At 43.7% G+C, this 20,226-nt stretch overlaps 1 protein-coding gene across 1 annotated transcript in view; it reads right to left on the bottom strand.

Moving 5' to 3' along the window:
* Window positions 1-1,029: 1,029 nt before the first annotated feature.
* TRIM55 (tripartite motif containing 55) overlaps window positions 1,030-20,226 on the bottom strand; it is a 38,545-nt gene continuing 19,348 nt past the window's right edge. Inside the window, 2 exon segments of the mRNA XM_009634108.2 lie at window positions 1,030-1,149; window positions 18,802-19,092. Of these exon segments, the coding sequence (XP_009632403.2) occupies window positions 1,030-1,149; window positions 18,802-19,092 (411 nt within the window).

The raw sequence follows: 20,226 nt of genomic DNA on the forward strand, positions 1-20,226 counted from the left end.
CCTGGTGCCCCATGGCACTGAGCGCTCCCGGCAGCCCGCCAATCCCTCCTGAACACTGCTGAGAGCTCACACCCTCTCCCCAGCGACAAAACTTGCAGAGTGTCACCTTTGGTACATCTTGTAGAGCTTCTTTCAAGACACAAATTTGATTTTGTTAGACGGCTCCACATCTGCCACATACACGGAACGGGACATTCAGCACTCTCCTCTTCAATGGTGCACCACGGGGCCTTCAAATTACACCTTGCGTTGTTGTCTGTGACCACCCCACTGCACCCTGGTTTCACGTAAGAAAATGCCCCTTTTCCTACACGCATGGGTGACTGTGACGATGCAGACACAGGTTATGGCCGGGCAGACGTGGGCAGCACTCCAGCACCTGCCCCACGCGCTCAGAGCTGCGTCTTGCATCCACGCGTGGGGCGAGGGGGTGGTGGCCAGTTCTTTTGGCATGTGCACCTTCCTCATCCCTGCCACCGGGCACCTTCCCTACAATAACCACGAGCGACTGCAGGGAGGTGCTTAGGCACAACCCTGACTTGGGGGTGCCAGGGGCGCGACAGCAACACTGAAGTCACCATCACTGATGAGCTGGGATGCAGGAGGCTACGGAGGAGAAACACTGTGTTGGCAGCGGATGCTGCTAGTGAATATCTTACCAGCATTTCAGCTAACAACATTGGTGAAGCATTTACACCTACACGGGGACGTGCCAAAAAGTGAATAACAAAACATTAGCGGTGCTCAGCCTACAGCTGTAGTGATGCTATTTTCCCCTTGGAAACAAGAAATTATTGGAAAACACTCTGACTATGATACAGTACAGCCATTTGTCCCCATGCTCCCATCCCTCTTAGGACTCTGTCATTTCAAGGGCCAGGTAGGATGTGGAGGTCAACTGAGTTCCTGGGAACGAAACCTGCTTGGATGTCCCTTTCCAGGCCAGTTTCTTTGTTGATTGCAGCCAGGCTGCTTGCGCTCACGGTCCCTCCGAGGAGAAGCACACCAGAAGCCAGCCAGAGTGAGTCATCATTCATTCAGTGAGTTCAACCAGGAGAAGGAGAAGACATGACGAGCCGGCTCGTCACCCCTCTCATTGCTCATGGGAGTTTCCTCCACTCGTCCTTGAGGGGTTGGTTCAGAACCAGTCTGTAAAGGAAGGAAAGGTTGACAGATGGAAGAGGAAAAGATGGATTGCATTAAAATCCTTAGGATTTCACAACACGCAGAAAACCAGAACGAAGTGGGAAAGAGGAGAAAAGGCAGGGAGCATGAACGTTTGGGGACGCCAGACAGACTTCTAATGCCAGAGAAGCAGGGGGACTTTTGCCACAGACAACGGCCGAGGAAGGATTACGCCGGGCGAGCATGTCGCACCTGTGCAAAGGGCTTAGACCCGATTTGGACCTCTGGGATATTATTGCGCCGAAGGTGATAACTGCCTGTTTAGAAGTGATCCTGAGCCAGCTTGGCTTGTGTAGCTGGGCCTCCAGATTGATGTGGACTGAAGCCAAAAGTTATTGTCAGTGCATTGCCACTCAAAACGATACTTGTTCTGCTGTCGTGAAATCTGCCTTGGATGTGGGTTTTGTTTTGGTTTTTTTTTTTCCTTTAAAGGCTTTTGATATTTATTTCACTTCAACTTCACTCAGTCTAAGAATGGGAAATAAGTAATATAGAGGTAAAAGCTTCTGCTTATATCCCAGGCCAAATTCTGCTTTTGTTTGCACAGGTATCCTACGCTTACAAGTAAAAAAAGGAATCTGGACATGATATGCTGTAGCTGCTAATCACAGGAATTATTACTATGTTTTAAATTAGCTGAATAGTTAACAGGCCAGTATGACATACAAAAATATTTTTACTAGATCCAGTGGTTTCCGATCCTTTTGGCAGAGAATGAAGACCAGCCTTGTGATAGTATCAGAAATCCTATTAAAGATAAAATATGCAAACCTGGGTCATTTGGTAGCTAAGGGATGCCTTGTGTCTTCACCATTAAAATCACAATTTAACGTGCGCTATGCAGGATTTTTTTCCCCCTCTGTATTCCTAGATATGCACACACGTTATTGTACATTCTTAAAATTAAAGTAGCCAATACTGCCAGCCTTCTCTGTGCAGGGTTTTACCTTACTTTGGGAAATTCAGCATGACCTTAGGTGAACTATTTGGTCATTGAGATACTACTTGATGGAGGGAAAATGACAGAGCAGTGTCCTCTGAACTTCAACTCATCTCAATCATTTATAATACTGTCCTAAGATGGGAAGTTACCGAAGCAGTGACATATCCAGGAACAAACAGTGAAGCAGGGATGCTTGGATGCTTGTGAGGAACTGAAGCATGGGATGGATGATTTTCCTAATAATTTTTGCAAGTGCTCAAAGTTAAAGGAATTAGTAAGAACTAATGGTATGTTAAGTATAAATTGGCTACTGGGCTTCATTCCAGTTACTACCTATCTGAGTGTCGTGACACCAACAGACAAGACAGCATGGAGGTATGAAAAAAGCAGTTCCCTATTTCTTCATTTATATCTAATTAGAGTTCATAGCCCCTTTTTTAGACCCAGATCCTCAGTTGCTCTAGACTGGAATAGCCCTACTTGTTCCAATGAAATACCATCTGAGAATCTGCTTTAATATTTGAAATGTGGACTAATCTTTGACTCAGATTCGTATTTTCAAAGCAAGGCACTCACTGCTACTCACTGCAAAATACAGGGCTCAGAAAGGATTTTTATGAACAAGGATCTTCCAGAAGAATATAGCTTTTGCGTGCTAACTTTAGCATGTACTTTAATGAGAGTGCAAGCATGGTGAAAAATCCGGGAGATACAGCTGCCTACTCGAATACAAAAGTCCATTTTCAGCCATGCTGGTGAGAAGGGTCACCTCCCCGGCTTATGCAAAAGTAAAGAATTGGGCCCACAGGGCCAGATCTTCAGCTGGAAAGGCACATAGCTAATTGAGTCCCGATTACAGAAGATCTGCCTCTTAGCCCAGGGAAGTGCTGAATGCAAACCTTTCAGCTGAAGTGTTCCAACCCTGATTACAAAAGTCAGGTATCAGCAGTAAATATGTGACTAGACTTTCTGAGCCGTAAGGGATTCTGCGCTTTCCTGATCTCAGTGGATGCAGGCGTGTAGGTGGTTTATTAGTCCTCTGTGATGTTGAAAATTTTGCCTTTTAGTTTTGGAAGGACAGCCGGAGTTCCTGGACTCACTAAAAGTCATTCTGAAATTAGTTGTGCAATTTTGTGCACTGAGCCCTCAGCAGTGTGTGTAAGCAGGCATGGTACAGCCCTCCTAACTTCTCCTCAGCCTGCAAAGGACTAGGACTGGCAAGAGGTTTAAAAAAATTATTTCCTGTATTTTTTATTCTTTTTTACTTAAAACACTGGCACCTTGTCATTTCTCTTCCTGTGCAAGATGGGCTTCCGTTAGCACTTCTGCTTGCTATTTCAACCAGCCGTTATCCAGAGATATACATTAAACTAAGCTTGCTTTACTTTGAAACAAAGAACTACCTGTGGGCTGAAAGTTAAGTAGTTGGCTTCGTAGGATTTGGACCTGACATGTTAGAAGAAATAAAGCTCAATGTAATGACTGAGGCTGGCCAGGTGACCACATTACCTTGTTAACCAACACTGCTGGTACTGCATTTCAAACAAAACAATCTTTGTCTGCATCACTGCCAAAACTGTATTTCATAATGCGTTAACTCCTTCATATTCTGCTGTGATGACATCTTCCCGTGTCAGCAAAACAACGTCGGAGCTCCAACATATTCCCACTGGGTTTGGCTGGATGAAGCATTTAGTCCCTGCACCCCGCTGGACTCAGCAGGCTGCCAGTCTGCAATACCTCAAAGTGCCTTTCCAAGAGCAATCATTTGCCATCACACCCAGCCGGGAGTGAAGCAAGCACTGAAAATGGGGCCATTCTTTGGCTTTTAGACTTGTGCTTTCATACTTGTGACACTTTAGTATTTGTGCTCTGATCCATATGGTGACTGAGGTGTGCTATCCTCATGTGAGGCAAGAGACCATCAAAAGCACGAGGAGCAGCTCTGCCCACGTTGTTAAGTCTGATCCCTGCTCCCAACAGCAGCCCACACAACTCACAGTGTGCTGGGATTGTCTGAGACAAAGATTTCAGCTGTAGACTTTTACGTAAAACAGCTTTTTTTGAACCAGGAGGTGATTCTGAAAGGTAGAAAGCAGAAGTAGGTCCCTTCAGCATCAACGGCATTTGGCCAGCCAACCCTTTGGTTGGTGCTTGCAATCTCATCCCGGATCGCCTCGCTCTCCCTGTTACCGCAGCCCTACTCCGCTGCCAGAGGAAAGCTTTCTGCTGAGCACGGTGCAGCCCTTGCCACATGCCTTTCAGGCGGTTCAGATTCAACACTTCATTGTGTCTCTTCATTGCTGTTAGGTAACTGTTGTTAAGCTTCTACCCAAGCTTTATCTTAGTCTTGGAGATCTCATGGGTAGGGCTTGTTTTTTCACACTACCTAGAATAACAAGTCCCAACCCTTGATTAGGGTCCCTCACAGTAATAAGGAATAACTAAAGTGTTTACCTCAGATTACATTAATCATATTAGGCCAATGCTGAGAGAGTGCTGAATACTTACACTGTGATTTATATTTTCCCCTGTGGTGTCGAGTGACATCAGATGATGCTTTCAATAAGCACCAGGAATTTTCACCAGGCCAGCTCATGAAGCGGGGAGGGAAGCACACCCTGCATGACTGATGGTTGGATTTGTTTTTCCCATAAGCAAAGTCAGGGCTGGAGTTTACATGCCAAGTCTTGGAGGTGCTGAGCAACCACAACTTCCACTGAGCAGCCATTCAGCACTCCTCAGCATCTGGCACACTAGAATTTGCATGAATAAATGGTATAAGGATCTCAGAGTTTAACCTGATTAGTTGTATCAAAGTTGCAGATACTCAGCATCTTTCAGCGTTTGCTTCCTTAAGCAGAGAGTACTTTAATCTGTTCTTGTAAAGGGTGAGGAGGGGAGGAAAGGGGTGAGTAGGATGGCTTTGTCTTAACATTTTCATTTATTAGGGCCCAGCAGTTATCCTATTTATGCTGGGGAAGAATAGGCAGTCTAGGCCATCTAGGTATTTGACACACAATGAAGTCTGCACTGTTTTCTGTGTTACCACCACTAACCTCCACAGCCTTTAGGTACAAAGTCTGGGATCCATGTTACCAAACGAGTCATCCAGAAATGAGATACCCACTCAGGCAAACTGCATTCATGCCCTCTAACAGGAGTGATGAGAGAAAGGCACCACCAGAGGGTGATTTGTCCCATCCTAAAAGAAGTGTCTATAGGGTGGATTGCCCTCTGGAGGTACCAGTTTCTCTCTACTGACTCTAGAGACACTCGAGGTGACTGGGTTAGACTAGATCTGGCTTTTAAGCAATTACACAAGAAAGATTCCAGCAAAATGCTTCAGGATATCAGAAAACTGCTTGATAGGAACTGAAAATTTTGCACTATTACTTTTTACAAGATCAGTAACTCTTAAATTTGGGAAGTGGGTAGGAAAGGTGAAGGGTCTTCATAGTTGTCTTCAGTTTGTTTTTTGTTTTAGCAACTTTTTGCTTGTTTTTGATGACTTCTGATAAGGCAGGATCTGGAGAAACTCGTTATAATGGCCCTCTCAGAGGTTATATCACACCAGCTTGCAAGGAGATGTGAGAAATAAGAGAAACAAGGGCTGAAACGGTTGTTTCCTCCGGGGCTGTAGATCACCCACCGGTATATTTTATCCAGATTGAGCATGACTAAATGGCCACAATTTTTTGTAATTAATCAGAAAACAAAAATGGTTGCTGGTTTCATGCTGGCTGCAGGAGAATAGATTATGCCTTTGCTGGCAAAGCAAAAATGACCTCCTCACATTTTTTGAACAAATATGGTTGTAGCTAGTGAATTTGTAGTAGCTGAATACTTTGTGTCACCCAAGTATGTTGTTTCTGACTTAGTGCTGAATTCTTCAAAACTGTATTTACCATCTTGTGGAATCACGGTCTCAGTTTTGACTGAACTAATGAGGAAGGTCTAGACTGACAGTGAAATAAGTGAGAAAAGAATGCATGTGGTTCATTAGACTTCAGTATGCCCCAGGAAGGGGGGTTATTTCTTACAACGCTGCACATGAATGCACTGGTTGGTTACAAATATCCCTCTTGTGCAGCTATATGAGTGTTTTCTGGAGCAACAGCACTAACCAAAACAGGCCCTGCCTCTTGGCTCCCTGTCCACCTCTTCCCACTTTGCCTCCAAGGTTCCCTGTCCCTTTGCATTGCTGCAGCTGTTTGCAGGGCTGCGCTAAGAATGGGAATGTCACGGGAATGACATCCATTTTTTATTGTTTTTTGAGGTGAAGGAAGATATTTTTAAACCTGGACCGTTTGAATGATTTGATTCCAACACAGCCCAACTAACAGCTGCCTCAGCACAAATACCATGTGAGTGGTGGCATCTGGGCAGGAATAAGAAGCAGGGCCACTTGGCAAGAAACTCCTAACTCACCTTTGCTGCCCGAGAAAAAATGGATCTACACCCTTAATGGCATGTGAACTACCCAAAGCCTTCACTGCCTCCTCTTGATCCAGCAGGAGAGCAAGAGTGTGAATTTGTTAGAAAATGTAGGTCTCGGAGAGAGAAGCAGTGAAAATACAAGCTTCTTGCTTCTACGGTTTCCGTAGCCTCAGAAAATGAGTGAAAAATGAAAGTTAATTCCCATATTTTAGCTGGCTTGTTTAGGAACAACCCTCAGTGTTGACAAGAATGGGCATGATTGATTAAAAAATGCTAGCTGGTCACAAAGCCATCACAGAATTTGTAGGCGATGTTTGTCTGCCTCAAATGTCAAGTGTTACACTTCTGGCACTCAACACTTCCAGGCAGCTGAAACAAAGGGAGCACAACAGGTTATTTTTAAATAGTTTAAACTTTAGTTCAAGCATTTTGTTTTCATATTTTTATGCAGTCTAGCTCCTTCACCGTAACACCTGGCAGCTGTCATATATATCACAACAATATTGTTTCAAGCTAAGAGGCTGCTTATTTTGTACGGATCTTTTCTTTTTATTAGCGGGAACCAACAGAATATTTTCTGAAATAATTGCTACAATTACCTGCCACAGAAATACATACAGTGGCAGATAATATGCGCAGACAAGCTGCATCAGTCACAGTACTAGATATATCACTCTCTTAATAGCGGTCAGTAATGAATTTTAAAAGTCCATGGGGAATAGAGGCCTTTCTTCAATGGATATTCATTGTATTACAATTAACATTATGTGGTTAATGTCTAATGCAAAGTCTCTTACGTAATGACCTTAAAGAAACCACATATCGTTCAGAAGATAACAGCCTGGCTAGCTTATTTTGGTACAGGCTCTGCACATCTGCCATGGGATCCAAAGGTCCAGACACTTGAACAGTTTCAGAGAATGGTGTGAGAGAAGCTTTCTTCTAACTGTTACTCGGGACAAAGGAAATACAATTCCCTTATTTCTGTCACCTATCTTTTCCATGACTCAAACAAAAAAGACAGAAATAAGATACTTGGTTAATATTTCACCCATCGCTGCACCACACTGGCATTATTTTTTGTTGAGAGTGATTAGCTACAGATTTGCATAAAACCTAGTCCCACTACTGTCCAGAAAAATGAAGGAAACCCAAGAGGAGAGCCTTACAAAGACATGAATATTAAGATTGCGTAATCAGAACAGTCTTTCCCGGATCTATCCACACATCATTCTTCATTCCTCTCAGAGTGAAATTCTTGAGGATGCCCTGATCCATGAGCCAGCTATCATTTCTGCTGCCTTCCAGCCCTGCTGGAGCACCATCTAGCAAAGGAAGGATCATCTTGAGAGGCTGTCGAAGTAACTGGTATGCACTGGCCACCAGTGCCAGAAAGCTACTCACAGCTACCAGTTCTCCCCTCTTCCCCCTACTTCTGCTTCATCAGGCAAGCAGATATGACTTCAGATCAACAAGTTAAAGTTAAAGACCTTCCAAGAACTTCTCTGTGGCAGTAATCCATCTTGACCATGTCAGAGAAACTTTGCTATTAGCTTTCAGAGAGAAGTAGCAAACCTAGTAATGGTTTAACGTCATGTTTGTCGTGTAGTCTTTCCTTTGAGTAATACAGAGTGTTGTAAATGAAAGCTTTTTCTTCCTCTGCAAATGTGTTTTGTTTTCTAAATCCAATGAATGAGACAGAGTGCCAGTTCAGACTGTGACTCACCCCAGAGCTCCATTCACAGGATCAGATAACAGAGCCAGCATAGCTGGGAGGTGTGTAGACACATACCATGCTTCAGAGGTTGGAGCACTGCTCACATCTGAGTGACTGACTGACTTGGGCTGTTGTAAGTATGCTGGGGGTGGTATATGTAAGCTGTGGACACAGCACACCTTCTCTGAGAGACAAAACCACACTGATGGAGATGCAGGAAGAAAAGCTGGAACATCAGCTAAAGCAACCAGTTGCCCTTCTTTAAAGCCACCACATAACAGAAGAAAGAAAGTCTTGGCCAGAGTTAAAACATTTTTTTCTCTCATCACCTGTTGCTGATGCCCCTTTTCCTTTGTGTCCTCATTTTTCCATGTTTTCAGTTGCTTGAATCTTCTCCTTACTACAGCCACAGCAGCTGAAGCTGGTAGCCAAGAAATTACTCTACTGCAACAATAATACATTGCTCAGTGAGCAACATTGTAACTTCCTGGACTGTCGTATCACGTTGTAATCTCTGCTCACCCATTAGCAATGCTGGCTTGCTTGCACAGCACTCGGCCAGCCGATGTGCAAGATATTAAATCAAGCTTCCTTCTGCACATCTCGCACTGTTCCCAGGTGAAGTCCAAGGAAGCTGTGATAAATACTGCTCTTAAAGTCTCTGATTCAATCACAGTTATTGACCGGGTTTTTACGGAGTATAGAGCACAGATCACAGGCAAGTGACCCGCAGAGACAAGCTTGGAACTCACCTGCATCTGGTGGGCACCAATTCCTTTTTTTTAAAAAAAGGAATCTATATATCTTATAAAATTTAATTATGAAATTGTGCATAAATATAAAAACCAATGTATTTAAAAAAATAAATCTGATGCCAGAGGTTGAAAAGGCTCACCATCACTGATGGGGGAAACCACAGCTACCTTTCCTCAGTCAGGCATTTTGTAATAGAGCAAGTCATACAGCAAGTGTTTCATCATGAAAAATAGCCACTTCTTCTGCGTGCAGAAGTGCTGAGCCAGGAGTGCCCTAAGAGACTGTGTCTGTATTTCAATCACCACCTTCAGTGTTTGAGATAGACTCAGGCGGATTTTATAGGGTGCTCTCTAAATTAAGAAGAGCAATGAGAAATTCAGCTCACTTGTTCTCCGGGACTGTGAGATCCTCATTCTCTGCACAGTCAAAGGTGTGACATCTATGTTGGATATCTGCACCATGGTTTGAACATCATGGCACCTATCTATCTCCATTGGCTGGTGGCCTGGCATAACAGGTTTTCCGAATTAGTCAGTCGTCTCTTACTTAGCGACCTGGTGATTCTTGTAAAGATGTTAGGAACACGTATGAACTGAGAAGGGATCTAAGACTGAATCAATGCAGTTTGATATGTGCCTCCCCTTTTTTTACTGTTTCATTTTGGCTGTATGTGCAGCCCCCAACCTGTAGCTCCATTTCAGATGCCAGCTAGGTGGGCACCGAATCCTGCAGGGTGCTGGGGTCCAGCCCCTTGCCTGCTCACAAGCCAGGAAAGCCCAGAAGTGGCATGATACAATATCCAAAGAATTCAGCCCCAGTTTGCTAATTACTGTCAGTGGGATTTCAGTCAGATAGGCTGGTGTTTAAATATTGATCCATCTCCAGTGATTACAGGATTACAAGCACTGCTTTCCACAGACGAGTGCACAGCTACACCGAAAGCCTGAACTGTCTCAAGGCAGTAGGATGGCAACTAACCAAGTGTTTTACAAACAGATGGCTTGTGTTGCTGTGACATAAATCTACCATAAAGTGATGTAAACCAGCAGTATTTTTTGTTTACACTCTATTTTCCTTTCCAAACGCCTTAACAATGAGCAGAACGAGAGATGCTTGGAGGAGGAGGTCGAGTGGAGGTAGGCTTCAGTATTTAAATGAGCTACTCGCAGAAAGACAATGTCTAGGTGAGCCTGGCTTTGTATTAATTTGAACAGGAGAAATAATTTTGTCCATGCTGTCATTGTGGAGGTCCTTTCGCTAGTAATGGACTGAAAAAAATGAAATATACATAAATCAGATGGTATCTATGACTCACCAGACAAATCACAGAGCAGACTATTCGAGGTAAAACTTCAGATGAGCATCTGCCACTCATATTAATTATGAGAAACTGTTGTCTGAAAGCCGGTCTTAATGCATTGCCCTCACGACTCATCACTGCTGCCTCTGAATCACCCAGATAATTCTCAGAAGCAAGGGAGAGAGGGGTGTTAAAAGACGGACAGTCAAGACTTTCCTGATTTTCTCTGTGTGTATTTGCTAAATGGAGGGGAAAAAAAAAATCTCACCTGAAGCACAAAGTCAAGATGCAAAATGGAAATTTACAGGCGGAATTTGCCACCAACTAAATATCAGCCTGAGTAGCCTCACACCTGGCTGCTATAACTGAGTCCCAACTCAGTAGGTTGAATTACAGAGAAGCAAAGGCAGAATTTTTGGGCCGTTAACTGAGATTCTTGCATCTAGAGTTTGCCCTGTATTTCAGCTACAGGCTGAACTCTTTTTTTTTTTTCCAAGTGAAATTTAAGAGGTGTTCAGGAAGAAGCTTCAAACAGAATTTAATTTGTGCTCGTATACTAGCTGATTCATGGGTCTCCTACAAAAGGCTCAACCGCATGGAGGATAGATGACCCATTTTTCATTCAGTCAAAATTTGCAGATTTTTTATCTGAACATAAATAAACCGATCCAGTTTTCTACCTAAGGAAAGATATAGCACAAGTATATCCAGACATAGATGGTAAATATCAAGTTGACTTCTGCTCTCTGTGTTCCCAGGACTTTCATTAGCACTAAACACAGTTGTTGCAGGGAGCAGAGAGCCTCCGGAGCAGCAGCTGCCTTCCTGGGAGAGAACTGCCTGGGCTGCGCCTGCTGCTGATGCTAACAAACTTCTTGTCCTGCTCTGGGGGCAAATGGGTGGGCCAGAGGGGAGGGAGACCCTCGCTTAGCATCATTCCCACAGGATCCTGCCTTGCAAGACTCCCTTCTCTCAGGCAAGCAATCCCCTCTCTTGAAGCAGCTGGCTTGAAGAGGGGCACTCAGCTTCCTTACCTGAGCAGATTGGCAAGACTGAGTTTCCAATTCGGAGAAGAGGAAGGAAATAATTATTTGCATACCATCGCCATGCGTGTGCAATCATTCCAGAGCAGCACAAATGCTAAAATGTGTGACCGCACCTTTTATAGAGTGATGGAAAAGCAGAGGTTCATGGACAACGAGCACAGCGTGATCTCTCTCAGGCTTATTTTGGTTTCAAATGATCTTATTTTGCCCATGTTGTCTGCATATTGACATGACAACCAATCGGCTAAAACTTAGCTAAGTACTGACCTCTCTGACATGTGATTTAAAGCTGTCTCATGGAAAAATATTTGAAGGATCACCAGCTTAAATTGAAGTATTCAACAGCAGGGCAAAGAGAACTACAGTACATGAATACAGAGAGGACTGTCCCTATGGTAATTCTGGCAGATGGCATAAGGTTGCAAGCAAGTAATAGAAAATTTTAAAACTAATGAAACAAGATTAACATAGGCCACTCCATTAGTATTTCTCCTCCCAAACAGCTCAGTCCTGATTATATTTTATATCCTCATGGAATTAAAGCACTGTACTTACTGGCAGCAAAGGGAAATTAGATCAGAATACTGTTTGTGGATGATTAACTTGCATTCCCTTTCAAACTAAATGTATGTGCTTCAGTCCTTTGGAGACAAAGACAGCCACTTCTCTGACTGGGAATTTGAGGAACAGAATATAAGGTCCAGTACTTCATCTTAGGTGAAATAAACTGCAAAACCAGAGACCCAGGTGAATACAAGACTTCCATAAACTCTCACAAGTTTATATGGTGTCACTGCATGAAAGATCTTGCCTACAAAAATCTGATTAGGGGAAAAAATGAACAAACCTTTCCTTATGCATCCATTGCCCTCTGTGTTTTAACCAGATTGAAATAATTTGAGCAGATGTAAAGTAATTGGTGGTCTGCCTTCTTCCAGTGACAACACAAGAAGGTTTTGTTATAAAATACTCATCACTGCTGATTTTTGGGATTCCTCTATTAAAAACCAAGGGATAAAGTGGTTCTGAATGCAAAGACATTTTTAACGACTACACGTTCCTGGAAAGTGTTTTTGCTGTTCATGTTGTGCGTGGCTTGCTCTAGCCATCAGAGGTCTGCACAAGGGAATTAAAAAGCAGAACTTAGGGCCAGCTTTTCACGTTTGGTCACCTAAATCTGGGCAGCAAGAAGGGCTTACATACCTGGCTTGGTAGCTGGGACTACTGAGCATTTGCACTGTTAGACAATGTTAGCATTTGCATTTGCACTCCTGAAAACTAATCTTACTGCTAAGGATGACTCAATGCATATTTAGAAGTCAGATTTCCAAAAGACTGAAGGGCCAGCTCACAGAATCACAGAATCACAGAATCACAGAATCACAGAATCACAGAATCACAGAATCACAGAATCACAGAATCACAGAATCACAGAATCACAGAATCACAGAATCACAGAATCACAGAATCACAGAATGGCAGGGGTTGGAAGGGACCTCAGGAGATCATCCAGTCCGACCCTCCTGCTCAAGCAGGCTCACCCAGAGCAGGTTGCACAGGACATCGTCCAGGCGGGTTTTGAATATCTCCAGAGAAGGAGACTCCACAACCCCCCTGGGCAGCCTGTCCCGGTGCTCTGTCACCCTCAGAGTAAAGATCTTCCTCATATTCAACTGAAACCTCTTGTGCTTCAGTTTGTGCCCATTGCCCCTTGTCCTGTCGCTGGGCACCACTGAGAAGAGTCTGGCTCCGTCCTCATGACATCCACCCTTAAGATATTTGTAAGTGTTAATGAGATTCCCTCTCAGTCTTCTCTTCTTCAAGTTAAAAACCCCCAGCTCCCTCAGCCTTTCCTCATAGGGGAGATGCTCCAGTTCCCTAATAATCTTTGCTGCCCTACACTGGACTCTCTTTAGGAATTCCTCATATACCCCGTCAGGTGCACCAGTACAACAGTTAGGTGCCATGAGCATGTACAAACATACACACCATTCTTCATCTGCCTAAAGCTCCACACCTGTGCCTTGGTAGCATCCTCCAGATATAAAGACTACAAAATTACATGCCTGAGTCCTGAAATGCCAAACAGGTGAATGAGTTTCTGAAGTCTAATGCACACAATGTGTATTCTTCTTCCTAGCTCACTTTTAGCCTGTCTTCTGAGTCCGACCACAAGAAGACAGCTTAAGACTTGGTGAAGGCTTGCTGCACCTCCTGCAGTAACTCATCGCACAGTCTCTAAGCTCGGTAAGTTTTTGTTTTGGACTCCAAGACCTGTTTCTCCCATGCACTGTAAAGGACTGCTTGTTAATGTCTATGTCACCCTCCACTAATTCTTTATTCCCCATGGTGGCAAGGCAGCTCATTGATGCTCTTCCCGTGCCCTGTTTTAATCATTCATCCCCGGTTGTCATCCACAGAGGCTCAGGTTCACTTTGAAAGGCACCCCCCCCAACTTTAGACACTGAGCAGAGGCGCCTGGGTTAAGAGCAATGTCACCTTACATGCAGCAGGCAGATAGGAGGACGTGCCAAGTGTCTCTCACTGTCTCTCACTGGAGGTGCCTCTCATCCTCTGTCAGACGCAGATGCAGCCTGCAGTGGCTATATTTCTGGCTTAGGCACCCCCCAAAGCGGGATGCAGCTCTCTACCGTGGAGTTATCTATTTTGTTTATGCTGAATCATCTCCTTCCGTCCCTTCTTAGACCAAGCAATCTGTACACCTGTGGGCTGCCCCTCCTGTTGCTGTATCCCTGCCGATACACCCTCCTGCACTCTGGAGGAAATTTCTTGATGCATCGGTACGATATCTTAGAGTGTAGCGGCCTTTAAATAAAGTAAATTTTTGCTGCTGAAAAAGAAGGAAATCCCTATCAGTGCATTCTATTAAAATAGCCTGAAAATAAATTATATGCTGCTTTTATGATGACAGTCATGCAGATTTATATTATTATTATGAGTTATTATTACTGTTATTTCAAGTAATTTTGTTACTTGGCTTTCAGGGGCTTATCACACAAAAAAAAAGAAGGAAAAACAAAAGGAAAAAGGGCAGTGACCTGATATGTCACATGAAAGATAAAGACGCATAAACTGTCTAAACTACAAATGGAGAAGAAAATCGGTTTTGTGCAAATAGTCCGAGACCAAAATGCCTTTTTCCATCACCTCCTTTCTATCTCATGATTAAATAAATCATAAAGCTCTCACTAGAGACAACACAGAAAGAGGTCTCAAATGGTAGAAATGAGAGCTTTCTGCATTTGTCTATTTTTAATTTCAAAAGGTATTTTGAATTAAAAACGAGAGGCAAAAAAGAGCATAATGTTATTCGCATGCCTGATTTCCCAGGAGTACAGACGAGACCTATGTCCTCTTGTAATAATACAACGAATTTTCAAAAAACCTACAAATAAATGAAAATTAAACTATGATCCATAAATTTAATTGAGATTCACAGTATCTGATGCTTTTCAAATTCAAATTACCACCAGACAGTGCATCTTTTTGCATAACTTATGCCGTAAAGCATAGGTGGTGGCTTCTCCCCTCTCCCTTTTTTTTATGAAGAGATATACTTCAGTCATAGTGCTGGAATTTTTGCACATAAAAGCTGAGTAATAATTTATCATTTTTCATAGATGCACCATATCATGTTGTACAGTGCTTAGAGTGCAGTACAGAAAGGGAAAAACAAGCATTTTAGTGCTGAAGAATAGACTAAAATTGAAATCTCCTGTCATTAGAGCGAATACCTAAAGGTATCTACAGTTCTTTTGTGTCAGAGGTCTTTGGTCTTCAGAAAATAAGATTAAATGCCCCAGTGGTAACACAGAATTCTCTGCAGATCAGCCATATCACTTTGGAAACTGAATATACACATATGCCTTACCTAAGAGGGGTGTGAATTTGGAGCTGGAAGAACTAAGTCATGGACAGGGGTCCTTGCTCACTGCAGGGGGGTTGGACTAGATGACCTCTAAAGGTACCTTCCAACCCAAAACGTTCTATGATTCTATGACAGTGTCTACCAAAAAAGGAGCTACTCCAGAAGAGATATTATGGGATAGTTAAGGCTTAATTTACAGTGTATGCATTCAGGACAACTTCACTGGATAGTGATGCTCTTAGTCCTTCATGCTGTAGCTATTTCAGCTCTTAATTAATGTGACCTAAGGAAAAAAAACCTTTGCCTGCAGAAAAACCTTTATTAAGTACAGATATTTAAAAGCACACACAGCCTTAGGTGTCTAAAGGGTTGGGATCTCTCCCAGATGCATGGGGATGTGTTTCAGGGCCATGTTTGGTACTCCATGCTCACTGGGAATGTGGGAGAGATGGCTTTGGATGCCTTCCAGTGGAGAAAGTACCTGCAGAGGAGTCCCTAACGTGTGGGGTGTGCTGTGTGGGCTGGGGTGCAAGGGGACTCTCTCCATGTTGGTGGTCCCTCGGGCGAATGGCTCCATCTGTTCAGCTCCATGGGGCCCTCTGGGGAGCAGGGCTTGAGCCATCCCCTCGAGGGACCACCAGTGGTTTCCTCGTGGTGGGAATCCCAGCAGCAGGATTATTCAGTGGATTTTTCTTCCTGATGTTTACCCCTCTGATGACAATCATTGCTCTCCAGGTCTTCCTCCCCCATTTGTTGGACTAAACAAGCTTGGGGCTCTTCACATCTCCTGTCAAATCAAAGGTTCTCCATCCTGCTGGTCATCTGAACAGCAACTGAAATATAAGCCCTTATATCTGAGGGAGTAAATGTCTCTTTTTGTTTTGAACCAGGGAGATGCAATGTTTAACCATGCAGGAGTAAGCTGAAGGGTGGCGTTCTGAAAGTGCAAGGAAGAAATGTTTTAGGCAGCTTGTATTGTGAACTAGCATGATGGTTTTGGATGGGAAGAAAGGGAAAAAATCCTTTAAAACCATGTAGGAACATCACCAGAGACACTATTTTAACTGTTAGTTAATGGTAAAACAAAATATTTCCTACCCATGAAAGTACAAATCATGTATTGAATCAGATTCCAAAGATGATGTAGTATGATAAGAAAAGCCAAAAGTGATATGCAGAATGCTAACTCCTGTGAGAAAATAAGAAGAGCGCTTCACCAGTGTTGTCATGACACAAACTAGTCATTATCACTACGTTCAGTGAAAAAGCTCTGTTTCCACAGCACTTTTCCATGATATCCTTTAATTGGAGGAAGGGAGTAAAAACAGTGGTGTGAGGAACATCAGCCGGGGTTTTTAAAAAAATAAACAAATGCGGCATTTCAGAGTGGGTGTTGTAAAAATCACATGCAGGAAAAAAAACAAAGTTGAAGTTCACATACTTAAAAATGATCACTGCCACACGACAGAGGCCATTTTGCTCGTGACATAGACACATTTCAGCTCAGATCTGCAAATCTGACCACAGCATCATCTCGCAGCATCACCCTCCCTAGCTTGACCACTCTGCCTTTTCTGTTCTTCAGCACACTCTGCACCTTTCTGCTTCCTGAGCTTTCCTATCCCTTCCTCTGTCTCCAGTCCAGGGGCAACCCCATCCTCAGCTGCATCCCCTGCTCCTTCCACCCCCCGCCCCCAGAACCACGTGCTGCTCTTCTCATCCTCCTCCTCCTCCCAAACTGTCAATATGATCCGGGAAACAATTGAAACCCAGCCCCTCAAATTCACACGCCAACAGGAATTGATGTCTTTCCCATGTGCCTGCTTTTATTCCCCGTACCTGGTGATGAAGAGAGCTGGGTACCAGATTGCTGCTTTGGTGTGACTGAAAACCACTGTCACTGTTTTTTCAGACAACTGGCCACATCAAACCTTAATCTTGCTCCTTTACTTGTTACTGGTGAATTAGAACCCAGGGAAGCAGACCACATTCAGGCAAGCTCCCAGGGAATTTACCCAGTAAGGATTTTACCTGCCTATGGTGGGTTTGGCTGTCCAGTCATTAGTGGAACTGATATGAAGAAACAGCAGAAATTAATTTCACTTTGAACTTACCTGCTTTTGCCAGCTCATTTGGAATATACTTAAGAAGTATAGCAGGTTTGGTAATTTTAAAATACTCTTCTTCTTTTTTTTTTTTTTTATTCCACTCAAATTTTCTTAAATAAAACCCCTACTTGAAAAATAGCTACTGAAATTTGGGGGTGAAAATATTGCTTTTTTTACAATTGAAGTCAGCGAGGATCCTTCCACCAAATTCAAGTGTCACCAACTAACGCCTCCAGCTAAAAGATAAATGCCCCTTTTATCATATCTGTATGAATTTCTCCTCCTAACTTTTTGCCCGCCACGTGATGGTTTATCATGGTAGGGCTGCTTATGTATGCTGAATGGTCAACTCCAACTTTAAAGGAAACAGCACGAAATACTACCCACTTGTGCTTTTTCACACACACACACACAAAATCTCCTCTCGTTGCACACATACAGGTAATTGCTTTGTTAAAACATATGGCTTAAGCCAGTAAATCAGGATGGTCTAATTTAGAGAGTGCAGCTCATGGGCTGGTAGCCAGGCACTAGAGCAGGAGCAGGTGTGGTGTGCAAATCCTTCACACACAGCTCCCTCAGCTCTGTTCCTTGGATCTTTGACCCGTGTGGAGTTTATATACATATGCAGAAGGAGGGATATTCAAATTCAGGTTATCCCAACTCTAACATTGTCATTTTAAGGGAAACACCCTCCCACACCCAACACAACAGTTTCTGGTTTGCCTTCATGCTGCTGGTACTCTAACACGGAACTGGAATTTCTTATCTTCATGCTCTCCTTTAATCAAGTCCCAGTAATCCTTGGAGGAAACCCTCTTCAACAGATCTGAACCCAGGAAATCACACTGCTTACTGAGAGGCAATCAAACACACAAGAAGGCTCTGGGTATTTGCATCGCTTCGTGTTCACATGGGGAAGCCATACACTCCGGGTGCAGCCACAGAGCTGCAGAAGGCAAAGCCAAGCCACAGCTGTTCTACCAGTGGTGGTAGGATGGTGTACGATGTACACAGGCTTTCAACAGGTGACGAGGATAATCTCATGCACAGGATTTGTCTGCTCCTAATGCATGCATAATCTGATTATGCAGAGGCATCGCCAGCCCCTCTGACAGCTCCTGAGCGTGCGCGTGAGCAACTTGGATAACAGCTCGCACAAGTGAGGTGCACTGGCAGTTAAGCACAAGCAATCGTCGGCATGCTACTCCAAAGCTCAGAAGTCAGCCTGTCACATATTGAAACCATCTGTATATCCAGTGGATTTGGAAACGACAATTTATCCTGTTTCCTTATTTCTGAAATTGTTCTTATTCTTTAGCATGCATTGGAAAATTAAGTCACATTTTCCTTAACAATTGCCATTCCCGCCTTGCTGCACGTCACAGCCCTCTGGGGTGACTTCGGTAGCACTGACCTTGGACGTCGCTGCAGTGGCATTACTTTCCTTACCACTCCCTGGTGTGCTCTCCTTGATCGATGCTGCTGCCGGGGCTTCTGCCTTCTTTGCACTTTGCGTTTCCAGAGAAACAGGAGGCCCTACTTTCCCCAACCCACTCACCGGGGTCGAGCTCGGACTGCTTGATTGCCGTGACTGAGCCTTATACCAGCTAGGGTAAAACAAGGGATCGGTGGTTTCTGCTGTGGCCGGCACTTGAGTGTCAGACTCTGGGGTTGGTTGAGAACCACTTGGTGTCACAACCTCATCCTTAATCGGGACAGATAAAGAGAAGAACAAGCAGAGTGCACCACGTTACCTTCCTGCCGTAGCCACGTTGCTCTGCATGCTATGTTTGTTATATCTCACTGCAAGGAATAGATTTGTCCCAATACATGGTCCAAAAGAACTACAATCAAAGAGCGAAGCGAAAGCAGCTATGATATGAATAACACGGATATGGGAAAGAAAAGAGGTTACCCAAAAAATAGAATAGGAGGGTAGGATTAGCTGGGAGGGGGATGCTGACTGAGAAAGGAGTGAGCAAGTGGTTCATTAATTCAGATAAACACCCAATTCAATCCTAAAAGCATAAGAAATTCTGCATGAGAGCCTCGTAAGCTGGTACCAGCCATGAAGAACAGGTGTAGGTACCTTGTTGGGTTTTGAGTTAATAACAACACTTTTGCCAATGAGTCTGTTGCTATGAGCAGTCAGAATAAGGGGAATACAAAGACACTGGAGAGAAACATTTGCCCACCAGCCTTGCTATCAATGCTATAAGCCAAGCACAGTTGCTCTGCCAGGAAGAGCAGCAGCTGCCTGAACCGCACCTCTCTACCTGCATCATAGAATCCTTTAGGTTAGAAAAGATGTTTAAGATCAAGTCCAACCGTTAAGCTCTCAGGGCTCACTCACATGGTACCTGCTATCACCACAGCATTTCTGCTTTGCCTTTCTTACACCAGAAGGCAAAAGCTGAAATACAGGTATCCCGCACACCGCAACACCCATGTGCCATCTCTGACTCCACGTCCGATCATCTCCTAATGGCATTTTACAATTGCTACAGCAGCATGCTGTACCTTTCCCATTTTAGCCTTAGAAGTGAGGGACTTCATGTTAATGGGCAGAATTGCTTATGTCTAGTTCTTGTTTGCATAAAAACCTACACCAGTTAGGCGACATAAGTTTAGTTAAGTCAGTGCAAATCATCAAAAGGCAAACTTTGGTTAAATCAATAGAGCCTGATTTAAGAGCGTCTTCACACAACTGCTGCAAACTCACGTATGTTTTTAAATCAAAGCAAGAATGAATCTACAGTATTTATTTTCCCTTGTTTTATGTGGGGAGCTTGCTACAATCAAAGATTCTTTACATGCTGTCTTGTTTTCACACTGGCCT

This window comes from Egretta garzetta, unplaced genomic scaffold, assembly GCF_000687185.1.
Source record: "Egretta garzetta isolate BGI_Z169 unplaced genomic scaffold, ASM68718v1 scaffold132, whole genome shotgun sequence".
NCBI classification, from domain to species: domain Eukaryota; kingdom Metazoa; phylum Chordata; class Aves; order Pelecaniformes; family Ardeidae; genus Egretta; species Egretta garzetta.